This window comes from Scardinius erythrophthalmus, assembly GCF_964197995.2.
Source record: "Scardinius erythrophthalmus genome assembly, chromosome: 15".
NCBI classification, from domain to species: domain Eukaryota; kingdom Metazoa; phylum Chordata; class Actinopteri; order Cypriniformes; family Leuciscidae; genus Scardinius; species Scardinius erythrophthalmus.
The window spans coordinates 39388454-39406505 of NC_138235.1; the positions used below are offsets into that span (position 1 = coordinate 39388454).

At 38.6% G+C, this 18052-nt stretch overlaps 1 protein-coding gene across 1 annotated transcript; it reads right to left on the minus strand.

Annotated features, from left to right (window-relative positions):
* Nucleotides 1-5121: 5121 nt before the first annotated feature.
* Nucleotides 5122-16673, minus strand: LOC308703389 (E3 ubiquitin-protein ligase TRIM39-like). The gene is made up of 9 exons (XM_081386831.1): nt 16645-16673; nt 16429-16561; nt 13363-13912; nt 13055-13111; nt 12824-12934; nt 11424-11528; nt 11227-11347; nt 7751-7777; nt 5122-7647 (listed from the first exon to the last, which is right to left on the minus strand). Exons 3-9 carry the CDS (start codon nt 13909-13911, stop codon nt 7112-7114), a joined length of 1506 nt encoding a protein of 501 aa, XP_081242957.1. The 5' UTR covers nt 13912; nt 16429-16561; nt 16645-16673; the 3' UTR covers nt 5122-7111.
* Nucleotides 16674-18052: the final 1379 nt, after the last annotated feature.

An 18052-nucleotide genomic window follows, 5' to 3' on the forward strand; every position in this document is an offset into this window, starting at 1 on the left:
CTGTAGCTCCGCCCATAATCATAAATATGAAACTGTTCCTAATCCATCCATGATGAGTGAGTAAACAGTGTAATAAACTTTTAGAATGTGTGTATTTTTGTTTAGTTCCTTAATTTTTTAAGAGAGCAAATATAAAGTTATCACAGTTTATACAACTGAAGTTTGTTTGAAAAGACATACACTAAACATATGATTCAGTGTAATTTGCCTTGATTTCCTGGATCGGTAAAACAATAAAACATATAAAGGCTTTCTAATAGCTAAAAATTATGAAGGCGTGGTAAAAAAAAAAAAAAAAAAAAAAAAGATTGGTAGTTGTTTGTAATGCTGACCGTTGTCTGGCCACTGTACGAGTGCGCACACACACACGTCACGATCCTGAAGCGCGAATCTCAGCCATTTAAATTTCAACGGATATTTTGTCGGTCTCTGAGGGAAATCTGATTTTACCCGCCGGCAAAACCTCTAAAGAAAAGAGCTCACAGGAGGATAAAAGTTAAACATATATCTATAAACATATTTCAAATATGCTAACAGTCGCTATAGTGTGCAGTGCTTTTGCTGTGGACGGTGTGTGAGGCTCAGTGTGGATACTGGAGCTGAAAACGATGACTGAGAGGCGAGAGCCCTGATACCTCCAGAGATGAAGGGTGTTTTCTGGTCCATATTCTGCCAATAGGTGGCGCTAATGGACTGTTTAGTAGTTTAATATCCACGGTAAATGAAACGAAGCAGCAGCAGCAGCATCACTTTTGAAAGGACTTCACACAGTGTTCACAGATTCTGAAGAAACCAGTAGAAGTTTGAGAATAGCATGTTTAAAATGTAACAGTTAAACCTGTTAAATGTAGATAATATATGTCTGTCCATGATGGATATTGATAGTTTCATCACAGAAATCTGTCAGCTGAAGAAAGAGAAGGCGTCACTGGAGGTAAAGATGATGGAGAGAAACCAGAAACTGAAGGGATCGAGAGGTTTGTACATGATAAAGATTCACTTCATCCTTTAATACCCGAATTACCTGAAACTCAGTTTGTTAGTCTTTTCCCCGTTTTTCTTTTCTTTCTGCTGACTAATGAACTAATCAAATTGATTAGTTGATTCGATTCTTACAATTAAAATATATTGATATGACTGCAGATTCTGACTGCAATGTTTATATGTACAATAAAGTGTATTAGCGTATTTAGTGTATTACCAGAACAACGAGAAGCTTCCAGCATTCCTGTCAGACATTAGTGACTGAGAACGGCTCCATGGTCTCTACTGCTATTTTGACATATCTAAAAATGTTACATCCAGTCTGCTTACAGTTTATTATTCTTTAAAATAGTCTCCTTCAGAGGAACAGTTGTTATATAAATTGAAAGTCGCTGTGATTCTGTGTTCCTCAGGAGCTGGAAGAGGTTTGAGTGTGTGTGACTGATGGACAGGATTCAGTGGAGCGTCAGAGTTCAACTCTCTGAACACACAGAGATCCAGAGACACACAGGACTCACTTTACTCTGTTACCCTGATGCTCAGGAGAGAGTGTGTGTGTGTGTGTGTGTGTGTGTGTGTGTGTGTGTGTGTGTGTGTGACAGTCATGGATCCACTGATCAAACCTGCACAGAGTCTCTGGGTTCAGACTATAACGCTGGAGAACAGCAGATGCTGCAGACGCCACTGAAGATGATGAAGATGAGGAGAGAAACCACAGCTGAGGAAGAACAGAGCGATGAGGATGATTATATTCCATCAGGTCTGTTTCTTCCTTTTATTACCTTTTCATAATATTTTACATTTGTAATTTCAGAACCTGTAACAAGACATTTTTCTCTTTAGTCAAAGACAACAATTTAAAAAAAGCTAAAAAGTGTGATTTTTATTGTAGCTTCAAAAGTTCTCAGTCCCCTTTTAACATGTGCATTTTTTATTTGTGATAATTATTTTAAGCTACAGCAGATCTGCAAGTGAACTGACTCTGAGTTATGAAGCGCAGACATTTAACAACACATAACTAGTGTTATCTAGACACAGCACGTACTCAGTGTTATTCTGCCTAACTCAAGCCACATCTACTGCCTTCTGCCATCTCTCACATTTCAAAATTAATAAAATTAATAAACACAGACGAATATAAATGATGCCTACGTATGAGTTTCTTTACAAAATCTTCCCAGAGAAGATGTGAGATGATTTGCAGCGCTCAATTCATGCTCTCACACATCTCTATCTTTGCTTAAGATTCCCTTATTGGGTGACAGTAAAGTGCAATGTTTTTTGAGGAGAAGAATCTGTAGGTTTATCGAGCAAAGATTTGAGTATAGTTTTTTCATGTAAATTTGTTTTTTAAATAACTACACAAAACATCCATGTTGGGACTTTTATAAGCGGGAAAAGTGTTTATTAGTCTTCATCATAGAATTTATGAAATCCTTGTAACAATATAGTGTCGATTTTAGTGCCGGTAAAATCATCATCATCGGTTTGAGGTTTTGGGTTTTTTTTAAGTATCGATGTGTATCGATGTGTTGTTGTGTTCTGTTTAGCACACAGTTAGTGATTACATCGGCCGCGTGCTTTCATGTTGTTTTGTCTTGTGCTGTTTAGCAATGCAGCTTGTGTTTTACTCTGGCCGTGTGCTTTCATGTTGTCATGTTCTGTGTGAACACGTGGCTTATGAGTTCTCATTAGCTGCGTGTTCGTCTCCTTTGTGTGAGCTCATGGCTTGTGATTTGTTTTTGGTGGTCATGTGCTTGTGTTTTTGTCATGTTTGTTGTGAGCACATGGCTTGTCATGTTTCCTTGTGCCATGTGCTCTCCCATAGATATCATATATAAACGCTAGATGTCTTATGGCGCAGTCACTTCCGGCATCATCGTTCGGCCATCTTGTGACAGTGCTCTGTGCGTTAAGGTGAATGATCAGCACGCACACAAATCCTCTTATCTCGCTGAAATCTTGACGGATTTACAAACGGTTTGGTTTCTTACAAACGTTATTAACGTGGCTATAATTCCGAATGCTTGAACATGTATGTTATAATTTTTCATATGTATGCAGTGTATGTATGCAGTGTCATAACTACATCTCTGACGTTTATAACAAACCAAACCGTTTGAAAATCGGTAGAAAAATTAGCAAGTTATGCTTATTTAAAAGTACATGCACCATTGAAGTAGTGAGCGAGTACACTGTGGCAAGATGGCCGCCACGTGCGGACGTCGACCTCCATTGGCCAGCAGTGCGCACGAGACATCTAGCGTTTATATATGATATCTATGTGCTCTCCTGTCAATTGTCTATCCCCGCCCATCTTGTTACCTGATTATTTGGTTAATTTGCCCCACCTGTCCTCTCTCATTGCCTGCTCCCTATTTGTTCTCCTTGTGTTTGCAGTCCTGTGTGAGTTTGTCATCGTGTGTCCTGACCCTGCTAAGTTATTATCCTGTCTAGTCTTGCTACCTGTCCTGGTTTCCCTCAGGGGTAGTTTTTTTTTTTTTTAGTGGTGAGCAGATTGAGGCTTTGTGAAACACTGAAACAGAAGCAAATGTGCTGTATTGTGTGTGTCAAGGCTTCGAAACAATCTGACACCTGTCTCCACAGTGACCCCTAGTGGTAGAACAGTGTAAATGCAACAAAAACTCAGGCCAAACATGCATAAAAACACCTTTTACAAATCTTGCAGAGAAATAATGTCACACAATAATGTCTTGTTTTCCCCACAACATTATCTGCACAAAAAAATGTAACTAGTTATTGACTCAGAGGCATCATCTATGTTTGTGCTCTGGAAGATGCTCCAGTCAGTGCTGGCAAAACATCCTTTAAGTGTTTCAATGCTGTCTTCTGACCACACCGCCACTGTTTTAGTCGTGGTTTATTTTGCTTAAGCACAGTCTTATAAGATGGAATTAAATGTATGGTGTTGTGATCAGAATTAGCTAAAGGTGGCTTAGATTTAGCAATGTAGGCATTTTTAATGTCACCATAACATTTGTCTTAAGTCTTAAGTCTTAACAGTGGTTAAAGTCACCCAAAATAAAAACGGGGGCACCAGGGCTTTCGCTGCATTCCCACTTGGTGGAACAAAAGCTGCACAAATAATGTCCCAAACTCCCTAGGGAGGCAAGATGGTCGGAGGCTAACACACAGGAGTTTAACATCTGGGTTACAGACTGTCTCTCTCTGTGTATATTGTGTGCACCATCGGTTACTCACAAACATGCACAATCCTCCTCTTCTGTTTTTCCCCGATGAATCAGTCCTGTCAGCCCGGATGAGGGAGAACCCCTCTATTTCAACCGCCGAGTCGGGAATGTCCTTTTGGAGCCGAGTTTCTGTGAACACCATTAGACTTGATTCCCGATCCTCAAAGCAGCCTCTGATGTTAATGTTGACCTGGCGTTGCACAATATCATGGAGGGTAAAGGTGGTCGGGTCTTCCTCCATCGGAGTCGCTGTCGTCTCCCCCCGTCTGCTTCTCCTCCACTGCCTTCTGCGCCTCTCTGGCCGAAGTTTAATAGTATCAGGCAGGGCAACGGTGAATGGAAATTCTGCACAGCGGAGTGACAGAAGCATATCTCTGGTATAGGAGATCGGTAGGGAGTCCATGGCTCCCATTCCCGGTGTTAGCAGGCACATGATGAGAGTAATCCACAGAAACAGAAACAGGAGTCCACAAAAACGGCGTCCCGAGCACGTCACAATAAAGTCCCATATTGCTGTCACAATCAAAAGAAATAAAACTAATAAAACCAGTAAATAATAGGCTACTAAATAGACTAATAAAAAATTAAATAAAAAACAGAGCTATTAAAGGAATAGCAGCAAACAAGCCCGGGTCGCTTGCAGAGCAGCGCCACCACGTCACCTTCCTCACTCGCTCACTGACCACAACACACACACTGGTTTTCACTCATCTTTCCTGACAATATGTTTTCTGTCTCTTGCAGGTTTGATCTGGCAGTGGTTTATGACAGTGATGTTGGACTGATAACGGATCTGATAACCATCAACGCCGGTCAGATTTGGTCAGTGCTCACAAACACATACACACACACACCATTTATAAAAACAGCTACAGTTAACAAAATTAACATTTTAATGAAGACATTTCAGATTCAGTTTGTTCAGGAATGAGTTTAAGATCTCAGATTCCAGTTTTTAATGAGTTCTATTTCTAAATAAAACATTTTTAACTACAGCTTTTTTCAAAAACACATTCATTGGTCATTACTGGCATCCCATATATACTCCCATACCATACCATCTTCTTCCGCTTATCCCATATATACTCAGTTTCCAAATTTAATAAACTACATTCAGGTCCTTTTCAAACTGAATTGTAAATTTGTTAAAGATGTATTCTAGTTAAATATAATTTATACATCACGGTTATGATTTGACTTATCCATCAGTTGTAAAACAAAAGAAACAATACATATAAATGGGAACATTGGGAAACAGATCTGTGCCATCTCGTGTCTCCAGACTATTTTTTGGATTACAGTAATAGACATAAAATAAGAATAATTTTCTTTATGCAAAATGCATTTCTCTTTGTTTTTCCTTTTATTGACGTGGAGACGTGACCTGACGTGTTAGTCCCTTTGTGTGTTTCTGGTCTGATGATAGCAGGGTTTTACTACGGTATTCCTGCTCATTTGTAAGCCTTTAAAACAAGTATGTTAACTAATCTGTTATATACGTATGTGTATATAAATTGTATTGTGTAAACTCGTTTATTTATCACATTAACAATATGGTCAATCTAGCAATTGTGAAGTAATGTGAGCAGTGTTTTATTAATCTTGAAGTTTAAAGTTAATTGATAAATGTAGGGGTGAGCGGGGCACAAACTAACTCAGGGCTCGTTTTAACACACATGTTTTAAATACTTCCACACATGCAGCATTTTTTGTGTTTATTTAAAATGAGACCAATCTGATATTATTTTAATCTTATATCTGTTATTCAACAGTTGAGATAGTTCTTTAATGCTTCGCTAGCAGAAGACACTAGCCGGGTTTAGATCCCAGTTGTGCAGGCGGGGCATGTTGTCACACTGCATTACAATGAGCCCCTATTAGAACTACGCTATTCTATACTATACTTTTATTAATTCTATTGAGAAAAAAAAACATGAGAAAAAGGTGAATAAAGACTGAGATTCAATGTTCAGAAATTATTAATGATTATTATGTTTTGAACTGTGCTCTATAGCTGTGTTTTGTGGTGTTTGTTTTGTCAAACTCAAAAATAACTTATTTTATATGAATAATTAAAAATAACTATTTTTATTTATTAAAAAAATGGCATTATTTTATATGAAAAGGTGAATAATTGTATTTTATTCACAATATATTTTAGTTTGTCTTGTCAATTTTTTTGATTAGATAAAATTGTAATCTGTCATATGGTCATGTTACTATGGGGCATGTTGTCACATTTCACTTCCATTCTTTCGGGGTAAATCAAGAAAAAAAAATACACCGTATTAATTAAACAAAACCACATAATTTAATAATTTGTGAAATTAATGTGGGAAAATAATAATTCCCTGAACCCCAGGTGGATTTACACAAACTGAGAAAGTCAGAGAGTGTTCGGTTGTGCCCCGCTCTCCTCTATCAGTTATAGAATTGAAAATTTGTCTTTATTTACATGAACCAAGAACCTCAACATTTCACAAGTAATTCAATGTTTACAGCTGGAGAGAAGAGAGAGAAAATGGCTTCAGAAATGTTTGTAGAAACACTGGAAAGTTTGGAAATTTAGTATTTTGTAGAATCCACCATATAATATGAAAGCATATTATGTAAAATTTCATAGTAGATTTGAAAAGCAAAGTATTAATGTAAAACAAAAGAAATGTATAGATGTGTAACAAATTAGCCATTTACACGTGTGTATTCAGTATAACACAAATATTTCATTATAATTTTTAAGGGCCTGAATATAAAAAAAAAAAAAAACATTTTCCGCTTGTATCACATATTCATTTTCTTAATTGTAAGTAAAAACTTGATTGGTTAGTGTACATTATTTTTGTTTTTTGTTTACATATTCTAAAAACAGCACATCCATAGTTAATCTTTTGAGATTTTATGTTATTTTGTACGTTTCATCTGACAGGAGTGATGATCAGTGGGTTTGAGTTTTTACCTTCATCATCAAGGCCTGGGTTGAAATATGGATAGAGTTTGTCAGTGAAAGTCTGACCAGTGAAAGAGTAGATATGAGATCTGGACTCCACGTCATAAAAAGAGACCAGACCCTCCTCATAATCCACAAACACACCAACCTTCTCAGGTTTCACTCTCAGAGATAAAGAGACAAATGGACTATCAAAAAGTATATAATTTTCATTCATCAGCAACAGAGTCCAGACTCCATCCTCAGGAGTCAGTGTGATCGCCTCCTTCCTGTCAATGGATTCTCTGGCCACTCCTAAATCCCACTCAGTCTTTCCCTTCACCTGCACCTCATAGTAAAATCTCCCTGAACTGAATCCCTGCTTTGCCAGAATATTGAAACAGAAATTAAATCTCTTTGGGTTTTCTGGGACGTTCTGCTTAACATCTCCATGCCTGACTTGTTTTCCATCATTAGACAGGATCAGACGTGGATCTGCTGTCTCAGGATCCAGAGTCACATCCACTGAGAGAGATCAGACATTATCAATCAACTTCAGAACAAACATTTTCATGTCTACATTATAAACAAAAGTATTGTGAGTGTATCTGTGTCAGTCACACTGTACCTGCAAACTTCTGCACAAACTTCAACCCTGTGGACACAGATGACAATATAATGATGAATTATTCATAGCAGTAATTTCAGGTTAACAGTGAGTTTCTCTCTACTGGCAGCATCATGGAAATGTTGTTCGTCCATCAGTTTGTAAAACAAAATGCAGAATGTTACTGCAGTAAATATACGTACGATGGAGGTCTATGAGACAATCATAACAGAGGGTTTAAAAGCAGAAATATCAAGTTGTATTTTTATTAAAGCTGTAATAATAATTATTCAGTGTAAAAAAAAGTGTTATTTTTGTGTCTATATTGTCCTTGTGAAGTGAGGAAACCTTTTAGACAGTTTATTTTATAGTCAGACTTCTGGTTGTGTGTCAGTGACGGGATCTCTGTTCACCGCGTGTGTTTTGTTTGCTCGTGTGAGATCTTAAGTTTGTTTCGAACAGTTCTTTTGGTCTGATGTGAATTACACTTGCTGGAAACGGTATTTTACCCAGGGTTATGCTGCCATGAATTTCACACTACTATGATATTATTTTGCCTTACGGCATTCGTGCCTGGCAATAACTGATGGAAGACCGACAAGACGCCCTCACCTGTTGTCACTTATTCACTACGCCCTACTGGCGGCTCTTCATCTGTAAACCTTGAGGATTGTTATGCAATCCGGCGTCATGACAGATTGTTGAAGAGGTGAAAGAGAGGAAAAAGAGGAGGTGTGAGACACAGACTCTGGAAACACTGGTACAGGTTTCCTTTGCCCATCATTACCCTGTCAAACCTGCGTTCGGTAATGAACTTATGCTTAGAGCTGAACATGATTGTGAATTCAGGCCTTGTCCACACTAATACGTTTTTGTTTGAAAACACAACTTTCTCTCCGTTTTGTTTTTTTCGTCCACACTAAGAACTTGTTTTTAGCAATGAAAACGAAGCTTTTCAAAAACGCTCTCCAAAGTGGATACCTTTGAAAAAGCTGTTTCCGTGTTGTAGTGTGGACTGTCAGAACAGAGGTATTTCAAACCGATGATGTAAGTTTAGTCATGTTGTAACGCTTTAACCAGGAGTGCCTGAATGGTTGTAGCCAAGTGTAAACAACGACTGATGTATCTGATATTCCACAGTGGTTATGTATTATCAGCGTTGTCGATCCCACACACACATGGGGCAGTTTGCAAAACACTCCACTAACAGCTGCATTACTGAATAGACATAAAACATGATAAGAGCAACAGAAAAATAAAACAGGCTTTACATGCATACATACGATGTTCACAGCTCGCGCTCCTCATACCGAATGACATACTCATCAGTGAGGGAGTAATGCCGAGTTCACACTGAATGATTTTCACTGTTCTTTTCACACTGCACGACTATCTGGGGTATCATTGAGTTGCTGCTGTTGCGCGATGGATCGGCGACAGAATCCGCAAACTACGTTTCACAACCAAACATGCGCGAGAAGTGATAAGGAAATAACGCAAGATCACGCGTGCATGAGACATAACTTGTTATTAAAAATGATAGCCTGCAAGAAGATTTACGATCCAAATTGTCTGTGCGCTGATTTGCAGCGAAAAGAAGAAAAAAAAAACAGATTATGCCGGAGGGAATGGTTGGGGAGGCGAGGGGAGCAAGGATTGTGTTTCTGCAAAGAGAGTTGGGGGTAAATAAATAATTTCACAATGTGCTGCTGTTGCTGCTGGTCAAGCAAATGTTTGTGCTTTATTTTTTATTGATATTAATGTAAATATCAATTAAAAATACTGATACTGTGATCTATAACTCCTCCCGAACTCCCGCTGCCCTGTATCTTGTTCTCTCATTGGCTGTAGGTCTTCGCCGACGTAGTTTTCAGTCAGAACACATTCACACAGCAGGATTTTGAAGATATTTATCATGCCAAATATCTCACAGGCGTCGGCGACTCATCGGCGATTCTCTCAGATCCCGTCTTTGATAATTCACACTGTGTGATTGTCACTTTCGTGAACGAGCACTGATATGCCTGTGATTTCGTCCATTTGTCGGCGATCTCACAAAACCTGTCGGCGAGCGAAAATCGGGCCTAAAATTATTCAATGTGAACTCGGCATAAGAGTTCCACCTTAAAGGAGCAGTACCTAATTCTACTTGTTACAATGTGACGCATATTGAAACCATAGATATTCATGTTTATACCAGTATTGTGCCTGTTATGTGCTATTCACTTTCACACAGTTGCTAAAATATGTTTTTTTTGCACACTTTTTATGTCACAGTCTTGCAAAGATGACAGAAAATTCACTCGCATTTGCTGTCCTGCGGCGAAACATGAGAGCAGTCGCATTTTAGACCAAACATATAATGCTGAGAAGAATTGCGTAATAACTTGATTATGTCTTGTTCTGTCTGTATCATCTCAGTGAGCTTTTATGAGGGTTTACGCATGTACTGTAAGGTGAATTTAGTGTTTTCTGTCGTTTCAGTGTGTATGAAAAACCTTTGGAAAATGCTTGAAAATGCTAGTGTGGGCGGAGAGCATTTTGAAACGAAAACTCAGTTTTCAAATCTATCCGGATTAATGTAAACGGACAGAGCGACCTCGTTTGCCTTACAGAAACTCGGCTCAAAGATCATCATTCAACCCTGTGCCTAACAGATTAACAACAATACGAGCGGACAGAGACGAGCGCAGATCATTTAAATCCATTGGAGGGCTGTGTGTGTTTGCTGACAACAGCTGGGCCACACAATACTGTGTACGGGAGGGAGTGTGCACACCGGACTTTGAGATTTTATCTCTCAAGGGAGATCGGCAAGATCACGGTCAGATTTACTAATGTACTCGGACCGAACGTTGATGCTGCAGGAGAGAGAATAGCGAAGAGCTACAATGATGCACTCGCTCTGCAGGTCAACCTGTTTTAATTCTTGGAGACTTTCATTTATGTGACTTATCTGAATATCGAGCTAGTCTTAAGCAATATATGGACTGTCCCACTCGTTTAAACTGGACTATTGATCGATTGTATTACGTTGGATATCAAATTTTGATAGATAGATTCAGAAGATATTGTCTGAAACTAAAACTGAAAATCTCCCCAAATAACAAGCTTTCAATAACAAGGCCAGTCATTTGACTTCCACTGTGGCGTCTTTACTAGATCCACTCCAGTTCACATATAAGATAGACAGAGAGATAGATGATTCTGTGCTGACCCTGATCAATACAGTTACTAAACATCTTATGCATCCTAAAGGATATGCCAGGGTTTTATTCATAGATTTTAGCTCAGCTTTCAATTCAACGAAGACACACATTCTCCTGAAAATGCTGATTGATCTCAATATTAATAAAGGGTTATTGGTCCACAACGCTGCGTTCTCTTGAGTTGAAGATATAACTTTAAGTGATTTTATAATAATGTGGTGATCAACAGCACATCACAGAAGCTTACAATTAAGTTAACGCTTTTAACTGTATTTGATATTCACATACCAGTTTGAGTGAGTTTTTCTATAAGCTGCTTCTTCAGTTCAGTCAGAGCTATTTTCAGCACGTCCACATCAGAGTCGCTATCGATCTCAATCCAGTTCTTGCTGTACAGGGATGAGTACATCTACAGCAGGAGAGAGAAGACTATTAAATATTAATTATATTCCACATTATCACTGATGAGACGGATGTTGACAGACCTGTATGAGATGATCTTCAGTGTGTGAGAGCTTCTCCAGCTCAGTGTTTCTCCTCTTCAGCTCAGTGATTTCCTCCATCATCTTCAGCTGATCAGACTGACATCTCTAAATAGAGCGGATCAGATCAGTGAAGAGCTCAACACTGAATTACCCCCCAACAGTTACATTTTAAGCTGGTTTTCCTCTAGTTCAAACATCACTCATCAATGCCAAAATTACTGAGATGGCCAATCAAATCAATGAAGACAGGCTTTACTGTTCACAGATGCTGAGCTTGAATTTCAGCAAGGAGCTTCAGTTTTTAATGGTCAAAGAATCAACATAAGAAGTGCCTAAACATTTAATACTAGTATCTGACAACTGTTTGTCAAGGTTGAGGGATGAGGCGAGAAATGGGCTTTTGTTTGTTCCCCGTAGGAGAAAACAGGACCGGTCAGCTTGCCTTGGCAGGACAAGACTTGGGACATGACATGGCTTCAGGGATCAGGACACAAGGAATGTAAGACAACAAACTGTCACAGGACTGAAAACACAAGAATAAATTGGTAGCAAACAAGGCAGGTAAGGAGGGAGAGCATGTGGGCAACTGACGAGAACACTCACCGCATGTTCACACAAGACACAACATGAAAACAAGTGGCCGATGAAAACTTGACCCGTGTTCTGCACAAAACACAACAACACAAGCGAACAGAATAGCGTATGGCCGAAGTGAACTCGAAACCGCACGCTAACACAACTAGACAGAGCTCCTGGAGAATGAGGGAATGCTCATCCCGTGCTCTCACAACAGAAGACAAACACATGGAGCATAAATGTCCAAACCTCGACACAGAACCGAAACAAAACTAGACTGAAGTGTCGGGATCTGAACACTACGCTCCACACACAAAGCAACTCACATGGACAGAAGAGCATTCGGCCCGATCGAACCGCACACTCACCATGACAAGACAAGAGAATAGCAGTGTCAGAGTTCAAGAACAAACAGACTAAAGTGACAGAACCCTGACACTGTTTTAATGTTAAATGACCAACAGTAATATCCAGTAATGCAAACTAAAAAAAAAAAAAAAAATTTGAAAATTTTCTATACGTGATTTATGTAATTCATTGACTGTGAGGAGACTAGAAGCATTTTTCCATTTTGCATTTTCAACATATTAGGTATATGAATACGACTTTAATATTATTTTCAAACATTTTCAAAAAAAAATTTTACTGTTCTTTTTTCTTTCCCGTAAATCCATTTGAATCCTTTATTTATTTATTTTAACCTCCAACCGAACTGCTGAGACCATCACATTGTTCAAGAAGCAGCTGAAGACACACTTAACCGCAAGTACCAAACCACTCACTCCTAAACCAATGCACTTACACACTCTCACATACTCACTTACGCTGGTATATATCAATGTTGCTACCAACAGGACACCCAGACCAATAATCATCCAGTTTGAAATGTGGAGGGTCTGAGACGAAGTAAGGAAACAATCATTGGAGGCGCGAGTCTGCAAAAAGAGTAAGATTCAGTTCAAGCAACACTTCTCGAAGAAAGATTGCAAAGCTTGTGATAAGTTGTGGCTCAAAGTGCAAGAACACAAATGATTTTAATAATTTTTTTCACTCACTTTTCTCTGCTCTGAGCGCGTGATCTCTTGAATCTTCTTCATTCTGTCCTGGATCATCTACATACAGAGAAAAACACAGACACATTTATCACTGAATTTAGCGTTCAATCTTCTGACAAAAGAAAATCTTATTTGAATAATAAATGTTAGACCCCATGAATTAATTTTTTTCCGTTTTCTTTTAGTCCGTGTCTGTCAGCTTTGAAGGAAACTTATATTGCATTCTCAAAAATTTACAAAATTAACTTTTAGCTGGTTTAGGATGCATTTCACAGTGTGTTTAAAGTGTTTTGTCTGTAACTCTTTACCTTCTTCTCTCGACTCTCCTCCTCTATAGGAACAGTGTTGTGAGTCCTGTGTTGTCCTTCAGTGCAGGACAGACAAACACACGTCTGGTCATCTCTGCAGAACAGCTCCAGAGGTCTCTCGTGTTTCTGGCATATATAATCCTCCAGATTTTCCACAGCGTTGATGAGTTTGTGTTTCTTTAGACGTGGGACTCTGCGATGAGGCTCCAGATGAGTCTCACAGTAAGAGCTTTCACATGTCAGGCAGGTCTTCACAGCTTTCTGCTTTCTTTCCTCACAGAAGTCACAGAACACCTCAGATTCTTGATTAAGCTTCTTAAAGTGTTGCACAAGCTTTCCGAGTGTTGTATTAATCTTGAGCTCAGGTCTTCTGCTGAATTTTTCGTTACAGAGTGGACAGAAGCAGATCGGTGAGTTTGGCCAGCACCTGCTCAGGCAGGTTCTGCAGAAGTTGTGTCCACATGGAGTGGTGACTGGATCAGTGAACACTTTCAGACAGATGGAGCACTGGAGCTTCTCATTTAGTGATGGACCACTGGAGGATGCCATGCTGAAAAGATAATTAAGTAGTAATAAGATAAATAATATCAATATATCTTCTACATTCCTGACGAGAGAAATTTTGATAATTATATGTACTGAGTAAATTAGGCTATGGATGTTGCATGTTAAATACCTGTAGAAAAAATCTGAAGAAACTAAATACAGACACTAAACTAGGGAAGAAACACAGTACAGCAAATGTAATAGGTTTTCATTTTAATACAATCATGAGATTTAAAAAAAAAAAAAAAAAAAAAATGAGTGGAACTGTACTTTTTCAAGCAAATAACAAATTTGAAAGAAACTCCAAGAGTCATTTCTGTTTAATAGAGTTATGGTTTTCATTGAACTTTGTTTATTCTGTCTGCAGTTCAAATACTTCCTGATTCTGATATATGTTGCATGAACACATACTTTAATTTTACAAACGTTCTTGTACTGCATCATGCTATTAAACTAGTGAACTTACATTTCCATCGCTTACCTGTGAGTGAATGTCAGATTTGATCGTTAATTTCAGGGTTTCGGAAAAGAAGTGTTGTTTGAAGAAGCTTCCAGCTCATCTGTTCAGTTTCACTTTCAACAAAGACTTTACACACCTGCAGTGATGTCATATACTGTAGCTCCGCCCATAATCATAAATATGAAACTGTTCCTAATCCATCCATGATGAGTGAGTAAACAGTGTAAGAAACTTTTAGAATATGTGTAGTTTTATTTAGTTCCTTAATTTTTTAAGAGAGCAGTGGCAAATATCAAGTTATCACAGTTTATACAACTGAAGTTTGTTTGAAAAGGCACACACTAAACATATGATTCAGTGTAATTTGCCTTGATTTCCAGGAGGATCGGTAAAACAATAAAACATATAAAGGCTTCCGGGTAGCTAAAAATAAATTATGATTATTGTTTAATTAATTATAAAAAAATAAAAAAAAAAGATTGGTAGTTGTTTTTAAAATCAACCCCATGAGATAAAATGCTGACCGTTGTCTGGCCACTGTACGAGTGCACACTCACGTCACGATCCTGAAGCGCGAATCTCAGCCGTTATTTTGGCGGTCCGTCTGAGGGAAATCTGATTTTATCCGCCAAAAAAAAACACTAAAGAAAGAGCTCACAGGAGGATAAAACAAATGTGGCGATACAGAGAGCCAAACAGTACGGAGGAGGTTACAGTCTAAGTGGAACCTGCTCCAAAAACACCGACTACGCCACCCTGGGAATTTCACCCAGAGAATGATTCTTCTTTATTTCCTAATTGCAATACTATTGATTCACTTAAGGACACACAGGTAAGTAAACAATTCAGCCAGAGACGAGGTTCAATTTTAAAAGAAATAACAAATTTTATTCAATAATTTAAAACACAATTCGAAACACATTCATACTTGCTGCGAGGCCTACCGGTGGAGGAGAAAGGAGTCACAACGGCACGAAGAAATCCCAGGAAAGGTCACCACGTGAACACACAAACACTAAAAAAAACACAACAGTGGACACAGCAAAGTAAAACAGAATAGACGACACAGCACGCAGGAAGGGGAAACCACCACCCGGACACCAATACCCCCACCTTCGGCTCTCAGCCACTGAAACAGACACACACGATCAAGGGGGATTCACTCAACAGAAAAAAAGAAAAGTCAATATAATATTGAATAAAGTACAATGAAACCTTGGCCAAGGAAGACAAATTCAACAATAAAACAGGATAAGACAAAATATAAATAAACATTAACTGGATTAGTTTATCTAACGAGATAAACTAAAATCACTGATAAAGAAACAAATCACTGATAAAGAAACAAACTAGAAGCACAAATTAACTAAATTGAAAACAAAGTAATAGAAAAGAAATAGACACTTAACTCAAATTATAACTGTAAAGAGCCAACCCCTTCAACTGCATCCAAACAGTTAAAACACTGGCCCAACGTCAACCTAGAGGCTCGCACAGTCAAACGTACGGCCGTGAGAGTCCAGTGGCCGTGATTGCCCAGTAGCCGTGAAGGCAGAACGGGCGGGCAGCGATCGAATAGAGTTTATGATGCAATGTTCAAAATCTGCATTAAAAAGACAGCTGTACAGTGATCGAGTGACGTTAGAATTTCTGGTACGTAATGTTCAAAACACACAAGGAAACAGCTGTCCAGGACGAGCAGGTAGCGCGATCGCGTACAAGTGCTGGTATGAATGTTCAAAACGTACACATTAACAGCTGTCCAGGGCAGGCATGCAGCGATCAAGTAGAGTTGATGATACCATATTCAAAATATACTCGTTAACAAGCAACACTCCAGGACGGACGTGCAGAAATCAGATGACGTTAAAGTTGATTGTACAATATTCAAAATGTGCGTTAAACAAACAGCAATCCAGGCAAAACAGCAGCTAGTGAATAAATACTCTGCGGCTGACGTCAATCTCCAGTTGAACCAGCCCAGTTCCTGTTATTTATAAAATAAAAATGAATTAGCCCCAAATCAAACAAATAAATCCTACATCATGTATCCTACATACCGATCAAGCAGCGTTTTGTATCACCCAGGAGGAGGCAGCTCAAAGGGTACAAACAGTACAGGCAGCTTTCAGTAACATCCGCTTTTAAATGCGTTGAACGACGGAACAAAGGGCTGGCCCGCCAACCGGAGATCTATAAGCATTCAATGCATAGTAAACATAACGGCAGCCGATACCAATGGAATAAGGGCAAAGACAACAAAGCCGCTACTTTACCTACAGCAGAGCAACACCCGGAGTGAGTGACTCGGAAGTATGACGCACTTCCGTCACCAGCGAGCAAGAGGGCAGTCAGAAGGACTACTACCTGTATTTATAGGGGGAGCCTGTGGCAGTAATTGGTAAAAAGAACGCCAGCTCGTTATGAGTTAACTCATACTGCTACACATATATCTATAAACATATTTTAAATATGCTAACAGTAGCTATAGTGTGCAGTGCTTTTGCTCTGGACGGTGTGTGAGGCTCAGTGTGGATATGAAGAGATGAAGGGTGTTTTCTGGTCCATACTGCCAATAGGTGGCGCTAATGCACTGTTTAGTAGTTTAATATCCACGGTAAATGAAACGAAGCAGCAGCAGCAGCATCACTTTTGAAAGGAGTTCACACAGTGCTTACCATAGACAGTAAAAGAAATGGACACAGCGACCCCATTGGATTCAACGGAGACAAAGTGAAGCCCATTAGAAACTCTTACTTCCTGGGGGTCCAGCGTACTGCGCAGACTCAAACTGAGCTTGATGACGTAGAAGTGACGTGAGCAACCCGTCTGACAATTGTAAGTCTTCTAAAAGCTGTGCCAAGAGAAATCAATCTGAATCACCCACCGAATCTTGCAGAGACGGCGAACGTGAACAGCAGCAAATTTTAGTAAGTATTCTGATTAATTATTTTGTCATTTTGCGTAGTATTTATTTCTTTATTTTAAAATTTAACGCCAGTACGCTATCTTATATGTGTGCATAAACGGGTCTAATTTTTTTAATTTGAATTCCAAAAATTCCTATTTGAATCATATTTGAATTTTTTCAAAAAAATTTACCAAAAAGCACATTTACCAAAAAAATTCCATCTTCTCCGTTTCCCTCTATCTACATTAAACCGAATAATAACCCATTCAAAACAATACTATATAAGCCAAGGAACCATACTGTAAGTAGGCCTATACAATATACTATCCCCTCGAGTCATTTTCGTATCCATTCAATATTAATTTTAAATAGTCTCTTAAAATGACTCATTGTACAGTTCATCTCTTCACGTAATACATTGACCATATAATATTCAAATTTATAAAAAATGATGAGCTGTTAAATCATGCAGTTTTGGCTAATAAATCATGGACAAACACACTTGAATAGAAACGGTTTTCTTTATTTTTTACATTAGGATAGGACATGTTGTATATGGCTTCCGACCAGGATGAAAGGGATCACATTCATCTTCAAGCATATCTGTAAATAAATAAAGGAATAAAGTTAACCGCGATTGACATTGAGATGTTTTTTTTTTTTCATTGCATAATTTCATGATAATTTCTCCATCCCCGTTAATACCCCGTTACCCATACTTCATTATTTAATTAAGTAGATACATTATTTAAAGATCGTGGATAAATGTTAGG